Raw genomic sequence first — 20,406 nt, 5'->3', positions numbered from 1 at the left:
CTCATCACTAATCACCAGCTCCTCTTACTCTCACTGTGGTTCATTGAATGAATGAAATAAAAGGTCAGGTGTGAAACAGAGGTACAGATCAGGTAGGACTTGGGTTTGGGTCAAGCTAGCCTCAGCTGGGGCAATTGATCAGTGCCCCGGATTAGGACTGGGAATAAAGAACTGAAGTTAGGGGTTTCTCTCCTGATTAATATTCTATGACGTGACTTAACTCAGAGGGGGGGGGGTCTTCTATGACGTGACTTAACTCAGAGGGGGGGGGGGGGGGGGGGGGGGGGAAGAGAGAGAGAGAGAGAGAGAGAGAAAATCTGAGCCAAAGGAAAGTTTGACACAAGCAACAAATAATATTCAGGACAGGCTACCTAAGGACAGTGATGACCAATTCAAGAGAGAGGTTCAAGAGCAGAAGACACTGAGCATTTGCTTGGGATTTTGAAAACATTGCCCCGTACATTTTCCAGCTCTGTGTATTTTGTATTGTGACCCCAATTCCAGGAAAACTGCAGAGCACCTTCAAACCAAGCAACCAACTATTCGTTAACAAGAAACACCACTCCAACACATGCACGCATTCCTAAAACCAATCACAACACTGCTCCAAGACACATTCCTAAAGGACGCTACAATCATGATGCACCACTCCCACACTCATTCTTAAATTCAATCAAACACTTCTTGAATGCATTCATGCCTCCCTGAAGATGTGGTCTCACTATTGCCATTTCCAATTGCCCAAAATTAATGATGATGGGTCTTACTGAACTGCTGCAGTCCACATGGTGATGCGCCCCAACAACGTTGTTAGATAGGAAATTCTTGGATTATGCGTGGCAATGAAGAACAATGCACAACTTGAGACAGAACTTGGGCATAATGGAATTTAAGGGCAGACTTAATAACCTTTCAATATTCAACAGCAATGCTCTTTCTCATCCCTTTACTATACAACATTTAGGAGATGACTGCTGCTTGCACCCTTTCCTCCCAGGAGAGGAACACCAACTTTAAGGCACTATAACCATTGCCAAATGAAATGGTACCTTCTCCCCTTGAGACACAGACGCTCGCTAGGATAGTGCTTCATGAACAATGGCAAACAGCTAGCATCTCACTCAAGCTGATCATTGCTCATGTGTGAATATAAACAACAGAGGGGCTAAACAAGACGGGCGCACACGCACACACTCACACATGCACTCTTTCTCTCTCCAGTAGAGGTCCAGTGAGCCTGAGCCCAATTGTACCGTACCCACTGCTTGTCCAAAGATTGACTAACCAAATATAAACCAGGGATTTTGCTGCTTTAAACATGAATTTATCAACCACACCCTTAAAATAGATAATTAGCAATGACTCCTGTATTAACCAGTGATTTTACTGGAGACCAGCTTTCATGGAGCAGATACCTGCTAAAAAACATTGACAAATTTCAACCCAATTCATTCTATAAACTGGACATCCACAGCTTGATTTTTTGCAATGCCACATCTCACAGAATGACAATCCTACCTTTGTGCAGACGACCAGTACTGGAATGCCCAAATTGTGCGTTAGTACATTCTCGCCCAGCGGCAAAACCACCTCCTCGTCTTCCTGTCCAGGTACCGGGGCTCTCCTCTGTGGGGACCCCTGAGATCCTTCTTCAGGCTCCACGTACTCCTGGAATTCCTTCACCACTAGGAGCAGAGATGAAGAAAGTGACATAGAATTAGGAGCAACACAAGACACTGAATTAATCCCACTGTTCCCACAGTCCACTGCAAATCAGAAGGCAGCTTTCTCTCCTCACCTCCCAATCCAAAATCTCCTTTCTCTCTTCTGAACTCCCTCAAACAGATCCATCTGCAATGGCTAAAAAGCCAGTTCTTTTGCAAACAGGCATCAACTAAACCATAATTAGTTACTTGCACCAGTACTCTATTTCACAATTTACTGGCTTTTGGGAAAAACCCATTCTTTCTAACCTCATGTCTTGCTTGAGGCTGTGAATTTTGTAATATCTTGCTGTGTGAGCCATTTACAAAATTCACAGCCTCCAGCAAGTTTACTGGTTGAAATTTGAAATCTACAGGCATGTGGTAAAGCTAGTCACAGCAGACAGATTTAAACAAATTTGGCTGCTGATTTTCACACACAAACACTCAACTGTGCAGAGGATCAAGTGTCCCACACTCAGCAGATGGGAACTGGACATGCTTGGAGCAGTGTCCACACCTGTTCCATTTCACACAGACGCCAGAACAAACCAACAGTAAAAATGTAGCACAACTAGTGAAACGAGAACCACTGAAGAAAGATAAGAGTACCTAAATTGAATATTTTCACACTGGGGCTGGACTGGCACACGGGAGACCAGCTCTTACTGATGCAATAAGAGAGACAGTAGCAACATGGCTATAAAACTGGCTGAATAATAGGAAAGGGAGAGGAATGTTGATGGGTAATTTTTAGGCTAGAGGGAGGTTTGTAGTGGTGTTCCCCAGGGGTGAATATTGGGACACTCGCTTTTCCCAATATATGATGCAGAGTTGCCGGCTTGGACTGGGGTAGGCACAGTAAGTAGTCTCACAACACCAGGTTAAAGTCCAACAGGTGTATTTGGTAGCACGAGCTTTCAGAGCGCCGCTCACCTGATGAAGGAGCAGCGCTCCGAAAGCTCGTGCTACCAAATAAGCCTGTTGGACTTTAACCTGGTGTTGTGAGACTACTTACTGTGCCTTTCCCAATATATATTAATGACCTAGATCTTCTTGCAATTTACCAAAGATCCTTAGACAGCACCTTCCAAACCCACAACCACTTCCATCTAGAAAGACAAGGACAGCAGATACATGGGAACACTACCACCTACAAGTTCCCCTCCAGGCCACTCACCATTCTGACTTGGAAATATATTGGCTATTCCTTCACAGTCACTTGATCAAAATTCTGGAACTCCCTCCCTAACAGCAGTGGATGTACCTACATCTCAGGGACTGCATCGTTTCAAGAAGGCAGCTCATCACCATCTTCTCAAGGGCAACTAGGGATGGGCAATAAATGCTGGCCCAACCAGTGACATCCATGTCCCATGAAAGAACTTTAAAAATCTTGTTGTGCAGAGGACAATTTTAAAGTTTGCAGGTGACCCAAAACTTGGAGGTATCGTAAATTGTGAAGACAACAGTGTAGAACTTCAAAAGGATGTAAACAAGTTGGAGTGGACAGACAGATGGCAGATGAAGTGCAAGGTAGGAGAAACATGGAGAGACAATACGAAATAAGAGGGTACAATTCTTTAGAGAGTGCAGGGGCAGAGAGACCTAGGTGTATATATGCATAGATCATTGAAGGTGGCAGGATACTTGGAGAGAGCAGTTAATAAATCATATATTATTCTGGGCTATATTAACAGGGGCATAGAGCAAGATGGTTATACAAGGCACTAGTTAGACCTCAGCTGGAATAGTATGCACAGTTCTGGACACCACACGACAGGAAGGATTTGAACACATTGGAGAGAGTGCAGAAGTTTGCAAGAATGATTCCAGGGATGAAAAACTTCAGTTATAAAGGAGGGATTAGAGAGGCCAGGCAGAGTTGAAGGATCGTATAAGGATCAAGAATGAGGGGGACACAGATTTGAAGTGATTTACCAAAGAAGCAAATGTGATGTGAGAAACAGCTTTTTCACACAGCGAGTTCTGGGAATGTGCTGTAAATCAAGGCATTCAAGAAAGAATTAGATGATTACTTGAATAGAAAATGTCCAGGGGTACGGGGAAAAGGCAGGAGAATGGAACAAAGTCATAATGCTCAGAGAGCTGGTGCAGACATGACTGACCAAATGGCCCCTTTTTGCGCCGTGGCAATTCTGAAATTATGTACGGATTGTTGGTTTACTTTTAAGGGGAAGCTGGGGATCGTACACCAGCACTGCTCTCCTGCAATCTGAACTACTCAATGCCACTGATAAACACCTTGAAACTATCTCCACCATAATGCTGAAAGTAGCAATGCTACTTTGCTAAACATTTTACAATACAATGCAAACTCTTGAATAGCAGTAGTTAATTTCCTGCTGACGCACTCCAGCCATCACTGAACGCCCAGTAATCTAACATGTTCTGCCTCAGAGACACTGAAAAGAGGCATCATCCAGCTGCTGCTGAATAATCCAGCAATCACATGGTATTCTAGAAACTGCTCATATAGCACTGCAATAGTTATTGTGTTCTCAGTGGCTGCTGCTGGTTCTTCAAGATGCAGACCCTGCTCCACTTAGCTTTCTGGAATGGAACATTGTCTGCGTATAGTGCAACATAACACTCGACGTCAACAACCTGGGGACATGTTGTCCGTCTCTGCTGCCAGTGCAGAGCGCAACACACGCGCGCACGCGCGCACACGCACAGTTTATAAATAAAGCCAAAGACATCCTATAATATAAAATGCCCTAAATTAATCACCAAGTCCACAAAGCTAAAGATCTTCAGCTCCAACATATAGTCTGGTCTGCTTTATGGCTCCGAAACATGGAAGACCACCAACAATGCTAATGAAAATCCAACCTTCACCACCAGATGCCTCGGAAGGATCCTGAGGATACACTGGCCAAATACCATCAACAATATTAGACTGTGGGAGAAGACAAAAGACCCAATAGCCCTCCAAATCAAAAGGCGAAAGTGAAATTGGATAGGCCAAGTGTAGACTTTGTCTACACTTTCTGCTGCCTCGGCAAAGCAGCCAGCATAATTAAGGACCCCACGCACCCCAGACATTCTCTCTTCCACCTTCTTCCATCCAGGAAAAAGATACAAAAGTCTGAGGCCACATACCAGCCAACTAAAGAACAGCTTCTTCCCTGCTGCCATTAGACTTTTGAATGGATTTACCTTATATTAAGTTGGTCTTTCTCTGCACCCTAGCAATAAGTGTAACACTAGATTCTGCACTCTCTTCTTTCCTTCTCTATGAATGGTATGCTTTGTCTGTATAGTGCGCAGGAAACAATAGAACAAAGAACAAAGAAAATTACAGCACAGGAACAGGCCCTTCGGCCCTCCAAGCCTGCACCGACCATGCTGCCCGACTGAACTAAAACCCCCTACCCTTCCGGGGACCATATCCCTCTATTCCCAGCCCATTCATGTACTTGTCAAGACGCCCCTTAAAAGTCACTACCGTATCCACTTCCACTACCTCCCCCGGCAACAAGTTCCAGGCACCCACTACTCTGTGTAAAAAATCTGCCGCATACATCTCCTTTAAACCTCGCCCCTCGCATCTTAAACCTATGCCCCCTAGTAATTGACTCTTCCACCCTGGGAAAAAGCTTCTGACTATCCACTCTGTCCATGCCTCTCATAATCTTGTAGACTTCTATCAGGTCTCCCCTCAACCTCCGTCGCTCCAGTGAGAACAAACCAAGTTTCTCCAACCTCTCCTCATAGTTAATGCCCTCCCTACCAAGCAACATCCTGGTAAATCTTTTCTGTACCCTCTCCAAAGCCTCCGCATCCTTCTAGTAGTGTGGCAACCAGAATTGAACACTATATTCTAAGTGCGGCCTAACTAAGGTTCTATGAAGCTGCAACATGACTTGCCAATTTTTAAACTCAATACCCCGGCCGATGAAGGCAAGCATGCCATATGCCTTCTTGACTACCTTCTCCACCTGCATTGCCACTTTCAGCCACCTGTGTACCTGTACACCCAGATCCCTTTGCCTATCAATACTCTGAAGGGTTCTGCCATTTACTGTATATTTCCTATCTCTATTCGACCTTCCAAAATGCATTACCTCACATTTGTCCTGATTAAACTCCATCTGCCATCTCTCCGCCCAAGTCTCCGACTGATCTATATCCTGCTGTATCCTCTGATGGTCCTCATCGCTATCCGCAAATCCACCAACTTTTGTGTCATCCGCAAACTTGCTAATCAATCCAGTTACATTTTCCAAATCATTTATATATATTACAAACAGCAAAGGTCCCAGCACTGATCCCTGAGGAACACCACTTGTCACAGCCCTCCATTCAGAAACACACCCTTCCACTGCTACCCTCTGTCTTCTTTGACCGAGCCAGTTTTGTATCCACCTTGCTAGCTCACCTCTGATCCCATGCGACTTCACCTTCTGCACCAGTCTGCCATGAGGGACCTTGTCAAAGGCCTTACTGAAGTCCATGTAGACAACATCCACTGCCCTACCCTCATCAATCATCTTCGTCACTTCCTCGAAAAACTCGATCAGGTTCGTGAGGCACGACCTCCCCTCCACAAAACCATGTTGCCTCTCACTAATACTTCCACTTATTTCTAAGTGGGATTAAATCCTGTCTCGAAGAATCCTCTCCAATAATTTCCCTACCACTGATGTAAGGCTCACCGGCCTGTAATTACCTGGACTATTCTTGCTACCCTTCTTAAATAAAGGAACAACATTGGCTATTCTCCAATCCTCTGGGACCTCCACTGTAACTCCCATGTGGTAAAAAATACTTTTCACTGCAGACCAATACATGTCACAATCATAAACGAAATCAAATCCTATCCATGCTAATGACAGAATATCTCATGGCTTAAACAGAAATTCTTTCAGAAAACAATTACATTTATTTTGTGCAGAAGTCTAAGCATCAATTGCAGCACTGAAGAGACAGCAGCAAACTGTTTAAACGCGCACAATTGGGACTGGCTTAATGGTTAAAAACTGGACGGCGTGGACAAGTTGGGCCAAAGGACCTGTTTCTATGCTGCAAACCTTTATGACTCTATAAACATAGCAGACCGAGCTATCCGGGTTTTCAGTGCAGTGCACCGCCCTCTCAAAGCAAACAATGCAGTAAAATTGACTGTGATAAATGTATCCATGGTCATCTATCCAGGGTGGAGAGAAGATAAGATCAATTACACATTATCTCTCTCTCCTTCCACCCAAAGACTTGAACTATGCAAATAGATATCGTACTGCAAATACAAATTAGCTCCACTGTTGCATAACTCCAATTTTAAACCAACTTCAGCTGTGTAAATCCTAGGTGTGCACAGACGGAAACAAGTGTCTAGCATTTATATCGGGTCTTTAGCACGTTACAAACATCCCACAGTACTTGGTGTAAGCAAATTTGAGAGAGATTCGGAGTTGTGACCGAAATCCTGCTCCAGTAGTTGGATTTTAAAGAAAACAAGAGAGCAGAAAGCAGTGGATGAGTGGGGAATTGGGGGAGAAGAAGGGATGCTTAGGAAGAGAATCCCAGATTGTGGGCTCTATGTAACTGAAGGCACAGCCGTCAATGATGCAGTCAGAGGGGAGCCTGGAATCAGAGGGACAAAACTGGAGAGAGTCCAATTGTTAGACTGAAGATGGTTGCAGAAAGGGATGATGAGAAATGGAAGGATTTAACAACAAGGGAAGGAAGTTTTAATTGAGGCACTGGGGGCTTGGAAATCAACACAGGTCAATGAAAACAGGGGAGAGGAAAGTGGGATGTCGCAAGATAGGACATGGGTTTTGGATTAGTTTAAATTTACAGATACCAATTTGGCCAGTCATGGGTGGGAGGAGGAGAGAGGATGTGTCATATAGAATTTAACAATGGCAACAGAGAGCAAGCCAGTCGCCATTACCTGGCAGTAAAACAACTTGCACCCAAAAGGCTACTCCAAGAAAATAGGAGCTGTACAGGAGCAGAGATTTAGCTATCGGTGGAAGAACACATCACAAAGATAGTGCACATAATCAAAAAGACAATATTGTTTTTCTATATAAAGGGATTTGTATGCAAAAGTAGGGAAATAATGCTTCAGTTGTAGAGAGCCTTATTCAAAGTGTATCTGAAATATCGTTAGAAATGGAACTTCAAAGAACAAATTGACAACACTGATACCCAAGGCTAAACAGGTCAACTTCTGGCAAAATGTCACAAAGATAAAACCAGTTATTTTCAAGTTAAAGTGTAATCTAATTGAATTGTCCAAGATGGAATGAATAGTGTAGGATAGATAAACTATTTTTCTGGCGAAGGATTCCAAAACAAAGGGATTGCCTAAATAAATCACATCTCAAAGTGATTATCAGAATGCGTGTTATCAGGGATTATTAAGAACTGTAGAATTTTCCTTTACATTCATTTACAGGATGTGGGTGTCACTGGCCACGCCAGATTTATTGCCCATCCCCAATTGCCTGTGGTGGTAAGATGCCTTCTCGAACCGCTGCAGATGTAGGTACACCCACAGTGCTGTTGGGGCGGGGTTTAAAAACTCAACCTTGTAGGAGTCCAAAAAATGATAGTTATTTCTCCGATCCCCATGGACTTCACATTTTGCTGGGGCCCCTTGATGGCACACTCAGTCAAACGCAATCCTGATGTCAAGGGTAGTCACGCTCACCACTGGAATCCAGCTTTTAAAAAAATCCCTGTTTGAATCAAGGCTGCATTGAGTCTTGAGCTAAGTGGCGTTGGCAGAACCCAACCCTGAGCATTGATAAGCAAGTTAGGACTAACTGCAACAAGATAGCTCTGCTGATGATACCTCCTATCATTTGGCTTATAATTGAAAGTAGATTGATGGAGTGGTGTAACTGATGGTCAGATTTGTGGTCCTTTTGAGGACAGGACTTAGCTGGGCAATTTTCCACATCATCAGGTAGAGAGATGCCAATGCTGTAGCTGCACTTTAATAGCTTGGCTAGCAACTAGCTGTGGAACAAATGGTAAAATTGGAAATTTTTCTAATTGTCCTGCACGCCTATGCCTAAGTAATGAGCACGGTTTACATTGTGCGCACCCTGATCAGGGATCCAAGTGCAGCATTCCCACAAGCCTTGCATTGTCACAGCTGTTACTGTGGAAACTCTCACTCCTTATTTGCATCAATTTCCATTTTCTTTCATTTGTTTTTGTTAACTTCATTCATCTCATTTTTTGCTGCATTTGCCGAGATGGCCGTCACTTTATTCCAAAGTAATTCACTGCATGAAGTGCTTTCACAGATTGCCATGTGGTGATGTGAAAATACAAGCATTTTTCAAATATTCTTCAAACTAAAACTGGGTAATTGCGTAACTCTCATAGCTCCCAATGGGTGGAGTTCGCGGGTTTCTTCATCCAAAGAGACAGAGGAAACAGACACATTATGTTCGCAAACCAAACTGCTACTCCAGCACATTAAGTCACATCCTCCACATCTCTCTAAAGTTATATCTGTTACTTCCCATTTCACAGACTCTTGGTCTGTTGTGTGACTGAAATATTATATAGAAGAAAGATGGAGTTGAAAATATGAAGGGCATATCAACCTGTAAGGGGAGTTGCAACACAGCTAACAATCGCTGGAGACTTACTTCAGCCACAACTTGAGTCAAATTGGCTCAGTCGGCACCCTGTCTGTCACAGAAGGCCACAGGTTAAAATCCACACACTGACTTGAGCAATTCATCTAGGTTGGCATTGCAGTGCAATCTTGAGGGACTGCTATGGAAATCCACAATGTTTGGCAGTTTCTCCTGAATTGAACTCAACAGAAGGATTGGCTATGGGTTCAAATTGATAAATCTCAGACTGATATCAGGCATTTATCTGGAATGTGGCATGGAAAACATGGGCAGTGGACCAGCAGGTGTCAGGAAATTGTTTAAGGGACCATTAAACGCTGTAATGAGAGGGCAGTATAGCTTTGCCACGGCAGAGCTGAGACCAGCAAATTACTCTCTTCATGAAAAATTATTTTATTAAATTTCACAACAACGCACTACCCATTGAACTGCTGAGAGTCTTGGCTGGAAGTTTGTAGTTTTCAAAAGTGCACCGAACCTAGGCTGGTATCAATTAAACGGCTTGTTATTCCTCTGAATAATTTTAAGTTGCTTGCTTATTGTCACCTAACTGTTAAATGGCAGCTGGGTGACTGGCTTTATTTAACTCCTGCCAGGATAAATAGAAAACAGGTTCTAAAATCTGGGAGTTTACGCTGTTTTCCCGGCAGGACATCATTTGAAAGATCCAGTCTCTGTGACAACAGCAAGACAAATGGAGCAAGTATTAAAGTTTCAACGACTTGATGATGTATCTGCTCCATTTTGTAACTTGGAAACTGGCTAGGTGCCATTCAGATGTGGGAGTACTCAATGACTCACTGGGGCTGCTTAATCCTTAAAGTACTGGACAACTGCGGGAATTTATGCTGTTTTGAGACAGAGAAGGAACAAATATTGAAAGCAATTTTGATGTGTAGCATAATTACCCCAGATCCCATTCGGCAATCCCCATGAAATATACAAGAAACTAGCACACGCCGTGTGTCAGTGTGTGTGCTTGGACAGCCTAAAGCAATGTGTTAAGGAGGATGTAGTGAGATGTTTTTAAATGGAAGTTTATATATTTGTGTGCTCCTTATCACATCTGAGATGCATCTCAGAAGCCAAGATCCCTCCAGCCCACGCCATGGCAGTGTCAGTCGGTTCAGTCCTCTATTCTAGGTGCATGTGGATGTTGTTGCTGCGACAATAGCTCAGTTGGTAAACTGTTTCTGATCAACAAGTTCACGGGTGGCACGGTGACACAGTGGTTAGCACTGCTGCCTCGCAGCTCCAAGGAGCCGGGTTCAATTCCACCCTGCATGTGACTGCATGTTCTCCCCATGTCTGAGTGGGTTTCCTCCGAGGGTTCCAATTTTCTCCCACAGTCCAAAGATGTGCAGTTTAGGTGGATTGCCTATTCTAAATTCTCCCCCAGTGTCCCAAGATTTGATTTGATTTATTAATTCATGTTAACTTGCTGTGGGAGATGATACACTCATTGTGGATTTGTTTATTGTCTTTTTCCTGTGCCATCTAAAGTTTTGATTTGATTTGTCACATTAGCATACAGTGAAAAGTATTGTCTCTTGCGCGCTATACAGACAAAGCATACCGTTCATAGAGAAGGAAAGGAGAGAGTGCAGTTTGTAGTGTTAGTCATTGCTAGGGTGTAGAAAAAGATCAGCTTAATGCGAGCTAAGTCCATTCAAAAGTCTGACAGCAGCAGGGAAGAAGCTGTTCTTGAGTCGGTTGGTACATGACCTCAGATTTTTGTATCTTTTTCCCGATGGAAGAAGATGAAAGAGAGAATGTCCGGGGTGTGTGGGGTCCTTAATTATGCTGACTGCTTTGCCAAGGCAGCAGGAAGTGTAGACAAAGTCAATGGATGGGAGGCTGGTTTGCGTGATGGACTGGGCTACATTCACCACCTTTTGTAGTTCCTTGCGGTCTTGGGCAGAGCAGGAGCCATACCAAGCTGTGATATAACCAGAAAGAATGCTTTCTGTGGTGCATCTGTAAAGGTTGGTCAGAGTCGTAGCTGACATGCCAAATTTCCTTAGTCTTCTGAGAAAATAGAGGCACTGGTGGGCTTTAACTATAGTGTCTGCATTGGGGGAGGGGGGGAGGGGGGGGAGAGAGAGAGAGAGAGAGAGAGAGAGAGAGAGAGAGAGAGAGAGAGAGAGAACCAGGACATGTTGTTGGTGATCTGGACACCTAAACACTGAGTCATAGAAGGTTCACAGCGTGGAAACAACTCGGCCCAACTTGTCCATGCCGCCTTTTTTTTGTAAAACCCCAAAACTAGTCCCAATTGCCCGCATTTGGCCCATATCCTTCTATACCCATCTTACCCATGTAATTGTCTAAACGCTTTTTAAAAGACAAAATTGTACCCGCCTCTACTACTACCTCTGGCAGCTTGTTCCAGACACTCACCACCCTCTGTGTGAAAAAATTGCCCCTCTGGACACTTTTGTATCTCGCCCCTCTCACTTTAAGCCTATGCCCTCTAGTTTTAGACTCCCCTACCTTTGGGAAAGGATATTGACTATCTAGCTTGACTTGAAGCTCTCGACCCTTTCTATTTCGTCCCCATTGATGTAGACAGGGACATGTTCGCCTTTATGTTTCCTGAAATCGATGACAATCTCCTTCATTTTGTTGAAGTTGAGGGAGAGATTATCGTTTGCACACCAGTTCACCAGATTCTCTATCTCATTCCTGTACCTCTGTCTCGTCATTGTTTGAGATCCAACCCACTATGGTGGTGCTGTCAGCAAACTTGAAAATCGAACTGGAGGGTAATTTGGCCACACGTGTTGATTAGATGGAGTAGCCATGGAAATGTGTGGGTTACGGGTGTAGGTTACGCAAGATGCTCTGTCACAGAGTCGGTGTAGACTCGATGGGGCAAATGGCCTCTTCTGCACTGTAGGTATTCTATGATTCCACATTCAATCCTTGGTCTGTTCCAACTGCACTGAGCTCAAACAGGCCAACAATAGACAACAGAGCTAGGGCCTTTGCAGCTTGGACTTCTGGGGGGAGGCAGAGAAAATCGGGATGGGTTCTCACTCGACCATTGTCCAGCAGCTTCCACATCATGGGGGAAGAGAGGGAAGGACAGGAAGATGAGAAAGAAGTTAGCAAGAGAAAAACTTGCATTTCTACATCACATAGGAGAATGTTAAGAACAATGTAACCAGAAACTGAGTCAAAGGAGGAAATACAAGGACAATTTATCAAAGAGTTGTGTCTTAAGGAGCGAGAGGTGGAGGGGTTTATGAAGGGGATTCCAGAACTTCAGGCATAGACGGCTGAAGGCACAGCCATCGATGACGGGGCAAAGGGCAGATGTGGAGAGGTCGCAGTTGGAGGAACAATGTTGTCCGCTTGTTCAGGTGCACATTAGAAAATCCACCTGAAGAAAATGCCGAGATTCACATTATTTAAACGATGTAGTAGAAGGTGACTATAGCAGATCCCCACCCCCATCAAGGAGCCAAAGCTTTTAGACAGAGGAAAAATTCAAAGGAGAAAAAAAAGAATATCTCGCACCACTTTGTGTCACTGACCAACACGAACATGCTGCGCTACACATGCACGTCTCATTTTGACAAAGAAAAATGTAAATCAGCTTCTAGCTTTCATTCTGATGGTAATCTATTCATAGAGGATTAGACACTCAGTAGCAAGGACTGCCTATGATGTCATCTCATTGGCAGCCAGCACTCTGCATTCAAGAATGCGAGCTTTGTGTTCGCTGCATGAGCTCATCTTTCAGGGAGTAAGTCTGAGTGCGTACCTACCCCCCAAAATAAAACAATCATCCCAGGGAGTTGGGAAACTGTGCTGACCCCGCGACTCTGTGAAATCTTTCACAGAATTCTTGGGAAAATCTGCACAGCCTTGTGTATGTTACCAATGATTTTCTGGATTTAGTCAATAGCTTGCGTCTGCTGCCAAGAACTGTAAAAGTTGCCAGCGTAGCAGTCACTGAGAACAAGGCAGGAAGAGAGTCTCAACCCAGCGCCATCTAGAGGAAGACTCCAAAACATAGCTTGGTGGTTTCCTCCCACAACCCAAAAATGTGCAAGTTAGGCTAAATTGCCCCTTGGTATCCCAGAATGTGCAGGTTAGGGGGATTAGTGGGGTAAATGCATGAGGTTATAGGAATGGGACAGAGATGGGATGCTCTGTCGGAGAATTGGTGCAGATTCAACGGGCCAAACTGCCATCTGCACTATAGGGATTCTATGATAGGTGACAGACTTCCTCGGGAGAGTGGGGAGAAAGACATAATATCAGAGGTTGTTTTCTATCATTATGGTCAAACACAAGGACAATTTCCCTGGATTGTAGCAGCCAAGGTGCAGACCATAACCTTCCTGGATTCAATTCTCTGTGACAAGTAAACCAGGTTCTACTGGAACAGCAGCTGGAGTGCTCCGACTTGGCCTCAGTAGCTGTAATGTGGGGTATTTGGGATGCAAGGAATTGACGGGGCCAAAACCATGTCCTGACATCTGGAAAGCTGTCCAGTGATGCTTGGATATAAGGCATACATTTGAATGTACTTGGTTGGGAAGCCCTTGATATTCAAAAGACAAGAGCGAGTTGCCTGGAGTAATCTGAAGATTGGTCTGGACATCAGGGGTAACTGGCACTCCTGGAGGGGAACATTAGCAAAATTATATAATTTTTAAATAGCTAAAGGAGCAGTTGAGAAAAGATCACATGTTTGTCCTCTTGGCAAAGCAAAGGAAGAAGAAAATCCAACAAAGAAGCACCCAGGGTGAGGGAAACAGAACTTTTACCACAACACTATGTAACATAACTGAATTGAAAATACCAAACAGTCTGATGATAATCAGAATCTAACACAATGATCGTAAGGAACAGCTGGGTGGCAGGACAGGGGACACATTAAAATTCTACAGTCATGAACAAAAGCTGAAGGCAGCATCAGCCCTCAGAAAAACCTGAGCAACTATCTGCAACAAATCACCGACAACCAAAACATGTCCTAAATGATGCCCAAACGCTCACATTCTTTACTGGATTGTCTCAAGCTCAGCTGAAGTGAACTAAACACGGTAAAGTTCTTGCACAGATGGCGCTTCCACCAGCACTTCACTTCCCAGGACCAGCACTGTCCAAGGGAAGAGTTACGCAGAAAGAATGTCATCAGAGTTGCAGACAGCAATTGCCCCCGGCAGCCAGAAAGCACCGTGTCCGCTTCACACACAGCTTGCCAGTGAAGTGATCCTATAATAGAACCAAACTCACTGGATGTCTCCTTGTTATTTTTGTCTGCCACAGAAGCTACACTATTTATGCAGCATTACCCAGCAAAAAAGAAACTCCCCAGGATAAGCCACCATGTTAACAGACGTCAAAGATGATGGAAGGAGCCAAAGAACAGATAGCGAGCAACTATTTCCTCTAGTGGGAAGTCCAGAACTTTAGGATAGACAATAGTAGCTGTACTGAAGACTTGTGCTCCTGAACTGTTTAGCCAAGCTGCCCCAATACAGCTAAAACACTGGCATCAGTGTACTCTCAATCACCAAAGTAATCATGTAATCAAGTATTGACAGCATTTCCAAGCAGCACTTGTTTAACAATAGCCTGCTCACTATTCTCGGTTTGGGTGCTCAGAACCAAAGAACCTTTACAGTGCAGAAGGAGGACACGTAGCCCATTGAGTCTGCACCCACTCTTCAAAAGTGCATCCGACTCAGGGCTAACTCAGTCCTACTCCTGTAATCCGCACAATTAACACGCTAATCCACCTAACCTACACATCTGGAGGAAGAAACCGGAGCACCCGGAGGAAACCCACGCAGATACGGGGCGAACATACAAACTCCACACAGTCACCCAAAGCTGGAATTAAACCTCAGTCTCTGACTGAGGCAGCAGTACTAACCACTGTGCAGCCCCTGGCAGGACCACTCAGCTCTTTAACTCATTACAGCCTTGAACCAAACACTGATAAAAGAGTTGAACTCGAGAGGTGAGAGTGACTGCCCATAACAGCAAGGCAGCATGTTGAGACTGGGGGCTTCCAAGTGACAAATCCAAAACTGAGATGAACCAGACTTTGTGAGGTAAGAAAGAGTATTCAAGGTAATAGAACAGTACAGCACAGAACAGGCCCTTCGGCCCACGATGTTGTGCCGAGCTTTATCTGAAACCAAGATCAAGCTATCCCACTCCCTATCATCCCGGTGTGCTCCATGTGCCTATCCAATAACCGCTTAAATGTTTCTAAAGTGTCTGACTCCACTATCACTGCAGGCAGTCCATTCCACACCCCAACCACTCTCTGCGTAAAGAACCTACCTCTGATATCCTTCCTATTGGGCACATGAAGATGAAAGTCAGCCATGATCTAATTGAATGGTGAAACACGCTCAAGGGGCGAATGGGCCAGTCCTTTTATCACAGTCCACGCTCCAAATTATTTTTGTTCCACTGCTCCATCAGGTGTTCGGCACCCAGTCTGGCATCAAAAATCAGGAAAGACACTAATCTTGAACGCTAGCCTTTAAATGGTTAAATTATGAGAATGGGTTGCATAAACCAGCTTGTATTCACTTGAATTTCAAAATTTGAGGGCCACCTGATCAGAAGTTGTTAAATTGATGAAGGAATTTGATGGGGTAGGTAGAGGAAGTTTTTCCCTCTTGTGGCAAATCCAAAACAAGGGGATATAATCTGGAAATTGAAGTCAAGCTATTGAATGGAATTGGGAATTAGTGTGGAGTGGAAATCTGCATTCAGCCTCTCAGTTCCCCATCGCCAAAATGAATGTGTGTTCTTGCGATTCATTGGAAGTTTCAAGACTGAATCAATAGATTTTTAAGTCAGGGTTAAATCATCAGCTGCAATCGAAGAGAATGGTGAAACTTTGGCTTTAAATAAAGAGTATAGGTGGCTAACATCTCTAAACTGGATAACGTAGAAATTTAATGGACCTAATTTTCTGAGTTATATTTATTTATCATTTCAGGTAACATAAGAGAAACAAAAAAGTGTAATGGTCATTAAAAAGTGTAATGGTCATTAAGACCAGTTTGAAAGGTTGATCTGATCATTCCTACCCCTATGTCACTGTTGGCATTGGTCCCAATGGGCAGGGTTTACATGGCATGACTACTTCAATGAGTATGACTATCAAGCCCATTCAAAAGTCACCTTTGATGAACAATGTAGGAAGAGAGAGCAAACTCCCAGTCCCAATGTTTCAATGAGTGCAGAGAACAGAGACTGCAGACAGGGACCCTTGTAAGACAGATGAGGCGGTATGTACATACAGTGCAAAGAGAGAGGTGTCGAGCCTGCCTGACCAGTATCCTCCTGCAGCCAGCACAAAAGAACTAATGAAAGCTGAAACACTGGTTCGTCAATTCTTCAACAGGATTCATTACTAGTGCCACCCTGAAAACAAAATACAAGTCTAAGAGCAGGAGGAGGCCATTCAATTTGTATTTGGTTGATCTGTGGCCTAATGCCATACACCTACACCTTTGCTCCACATCCACTAATGCATTTGGGGAACAAAAATTTATCAATTTCAAATCAAAATTTACAATTGGCCTAGCATTACCATGTGGGGAAGAGAATTCCAAAATTTTACCAACCTTTTCATGAAGAAGCGTTTCCTTATTTCTGTCTAGCTCTAATTTTTAAGACTATGCCCGACCCCCTCCTCCCCCACCCAGCATCGATACTTCAAAGCCCAACCAGCCAGCTCAGTTTCTTTCCATCTACCCTATCTGTTTCCCGTAAATATCTCAGAAGATTTGATCAAGCCATCACTTAACTTACTAAATTCCAGGGGATACAACTCTAGTCTCTGTAATCTCTCCTCAATTTAACTCTTGGAGTCCAGGTACCATTCTGGTAAAGCTATGCTCACTCCCTCTAAGAAGTCTCACAACACCAGGTTAAAGTCCAATAGGTTTATTTGGAATCACAAGCTTTCAGAGCACTGTTCCTTCATCAGGTGAATGGAAAGGTAGGTTTCACAAGCACAGCATATATAGACAAAAACACAGTTGCAAGATAGTTGTGAGTCCTCAGGACTCGCATTCCAACCATTATCTTGCAACTGTGCCTTTGTCTATATATGCTGTGCTTGTGAAACCTACCTCTCCACTCACCTGATGAAGGAACAGCGCTCTGAAAGCTCGTGATTCCAAATAAACCTGTTGGACTTTAACCTAATGTTGTGAGACTTCTTATTGTGCCCACCCCAGTCCAATGCCGGCATCTCCACATCAATCCCTCTAAAGCTAACATATTTCCTCAGATGTGATGCCCAGAGCTGCTCACAATATTCCAGGTGTGGTCTAACCAGGGTTTCGTATAACTGGAGCATGACTTCGACCCTCTTGTATTCTCGTCTCCAGCTATAAAGCCCAGCTCCACAAATCATTTTGGACCTCCACTGTTTCGAGCTTTCCACCATTAAGTATATACCCTGGTTCTATCCTTTTCAGGTCCAAAGTAATTTTATGCTTCCTTCCACACTGCTTACAACGCTAAATGTTATTGGCAAATTTTGATCAATGACTATCAAAAAATCATTAACAGTGAAAGGTTGAGGTCCCAACACCAATCCTTGAAGGACAAACGAATCAAATCCAGCCAATGAGAATCCCTGCACATAATCCCTACTGACTCTCCTGCCCCTCAGCCACTTCCCTAACCAGGTCAATAATTTGCCTTCAATTCCTTAAGCTAACAGTTGCTACGAGAGATTTTATCAAATGCTTTCTCAAGTCCACATAAACAACATCCATAGATTTTTCCCACCAATGCTTTAATCGCTTCATCAAATACTGCGCGATCTTTTGTTGTTGAGCTCTGGATGAGTTCCAGTAATTTCCCCAAAGTGATGAGCTCATTTCCCCAGAGTGCTTTGGTGTCATGGGAGTAACCAGCTAGTGGGAAGTGCTCAGTGGGATTAGAGAATGGCAAGCCAGAGATACAGTCTTAAAGTTATTGCCTGCCTACTTCCCATTTCAAGCAAACTTTTCAAATAGCTTCAAGTTTAAAACAACTAGCCAAATGACTAAAGCAATGGTAAAAAAAAAAGCCAAGTGAAGAAATGATGTGCCATAGTTGGAAAAGCAGCAAGAAACCTCACTAGACAGCCAAAGTAAATTGCATTTTCAAACTATTACGTTGCCAGGATCCTATAGTATTTCCAGGTGGATATGGGTTGCACAGTCATAATCCAGCTCAATTGTCTTGTATGGTAGGGTACATCTCAAATCTTCGAGTGCAAGTCTGAATTATGTGTTTAAATCTCGAGTGGGCCAAAACCACAAGCATCTCATCTAACAATAAATTCTATCCCTAAGATATAGCGAACACTCCAGTTCATACAGCTCACGTAGCTTTTATCAATTTCACAGCATTATTTGAAGACAGTGGAGTTCTCTTGGTCTTGTTGCTAAAGTTTCTCCCTCAATCAAACATGATCCCAATGTTGTGCCAAAAAGCATATAACTAACTACATGACAACACTATACTTAAAATTTCAATTATATCTGACAGAGCCACCATACCATATAAATAGAAGTCCTACAACTGGCTACACAAAGCTGGAAGTACTGACTAGTATCACTAACGAGTAAAGCACCACCACATATTCAGAAACACAGGAAAGGTTGCAAGACCAGTGACTAGTTGCTCCACCACTGTAGGGACACACCAGACCTCAACTGAGTGACCGTAAGGGAAAAGACAAAAATAATCTGTAGTGCTTTTCATAATATTGGGCACTTTCAAAGCACTTTATAACTAATGAAATGTAGGTGCTGTGTGAAGTCAGCAAAGTCAAATAATTGACACAAGGGTTGGGCTGGTACCATATTTGATTTGATTTGTCACATGTATTAGTATACAGTGAAAAGTATTGTTTCTTGCGCGCAGACAAAACATACCATACATAGAGAAGGAAAGGAGAGAGTGCAGAATGGAGTGTTAGTCATTGCTAGGGTGTAGAGAAAAATCAACTTAATGCAAGGTAAGTCCATTCAAAAGTCTGATGGCAACAGGGGAGAAACTGTTCGAGTCAATTGGTATGCGACCTCAGACTTTTGTATCTTTTTCTGATGGAGGACAGTGGAAAAGAGTAAGTCCAGCGTGTGTGGGGTCCTCAATGGCTGCTTTTCCGAGGCAGCGGGAAGTGTAGACAGTGTCAATGGGTGGGAGGCTGGTTTGAGCGATGGACTGGGCTTCATTCATGACCCTTTGTAGTTTCTTACGGTCTTGGGCAGAGCAGAAGCCATACCAAGCTGTGATACAACCAGAAAGAATGTCTTCTGTGGTGCATCTGTAAAAGTTGGTGAGACTCGTAGCTGACGTGCCAAATTTCCTTTGCCTTCTGAGAAATTAGAGGCATTGGTGGGCTTTCTTAACAATAGCGTCGGCGTGGAGGGACCAGGACAGGTTGTTGGTGATTGGACACCTAAAAACTTGTACTGCAGAGCATTGTCAGAGGCCTATGGTATGAGATCACCCTCCCATACATTGTGGGTACAAAAAGATGCACAACCTGGAACCATATTGTCCAATACGATCATTCCCCCCAAGCCACACGTGCCACACACTGGCCAGCCACGATCCGATTGAATGGAGAACAAGCTCGAGGGACCGAACAGCCTACTCCTATTCTTATTTATGGTGTAATGGCTACTTGGGAATCCAGATGTGGATAACTGCATATCTGATTAAGTTAAAAATATACAAATAATCGGCATTCATTATATCATTACACAATATGCCAAAGATTTGTGAACTTCAAATGTTTTGGGTGTTGTTGGTAAAATGTTAAAATGAAAAGGAGGAGATTTTTGATCCTTAAGTGTTTGATTTCCTTGTTTACTGAATGATCAATGATTAAGTAAATGTACACAGTGAAGTCACTTGGAATGTGGCAGGTGCTTTCTAGTAAAATGAGAGCATGTGGCTAAAACGGATTCACTGCAGCCACACCAATGGCTATTTGGTGATTTCAACTGGATAACACTGGCCTGGGAAAACATAATGGTCTGGAATAAATGGGGACGACTTCTGCAAGTACC

At 43.6% G+C, this 20,406-nt stretch overlaps 1 protein-coding gene across 2 annotated transcripts in view; it reads right to left on the bottom strand.

The window, feature by feature from the left end:
- dync1li2 (dynein, cytoplasmic 1, light intermediate chain 2) overlaps window positions 1-20,406 on the bottom strand; it is an 85,369-nt gene that overhangs the window by 41,145 nt on the left and 23,818 nt on the right. For both annotated transcript variants that reach the window (XM_078210526.1, XM_078210527.1), the window contains exon 5: window positions 1,519-1,685. In XM_078210526.1, the coding sequence (XP_078066652.1) occupies window positions 1,519-1,685 (167 nt within the window). The remainder of the gene's footprint in view (window positions 1-1,518; window positions 1,686-20,406) is intronic.

Source organism: Mustelus asterias, chromosome 4, assembly GCF_964213995.1.
Source record: "Mustelus asterias chromosome 4, sMusAst1.hap1.1, whole genome shotgun sequence".
NCBI classification, from domain to species: Eukaryota; Metazoa; Chordata; class Chondrichthyes; order Carcharhiniformes; family Triakidae; genus Mustelus; species Mustelus asterias.
The sequence above is the reverse complement of the archived record's forward strand: the minus strand, read 5'-3'. Positions and strand labels throughout refer to the sequence as shown.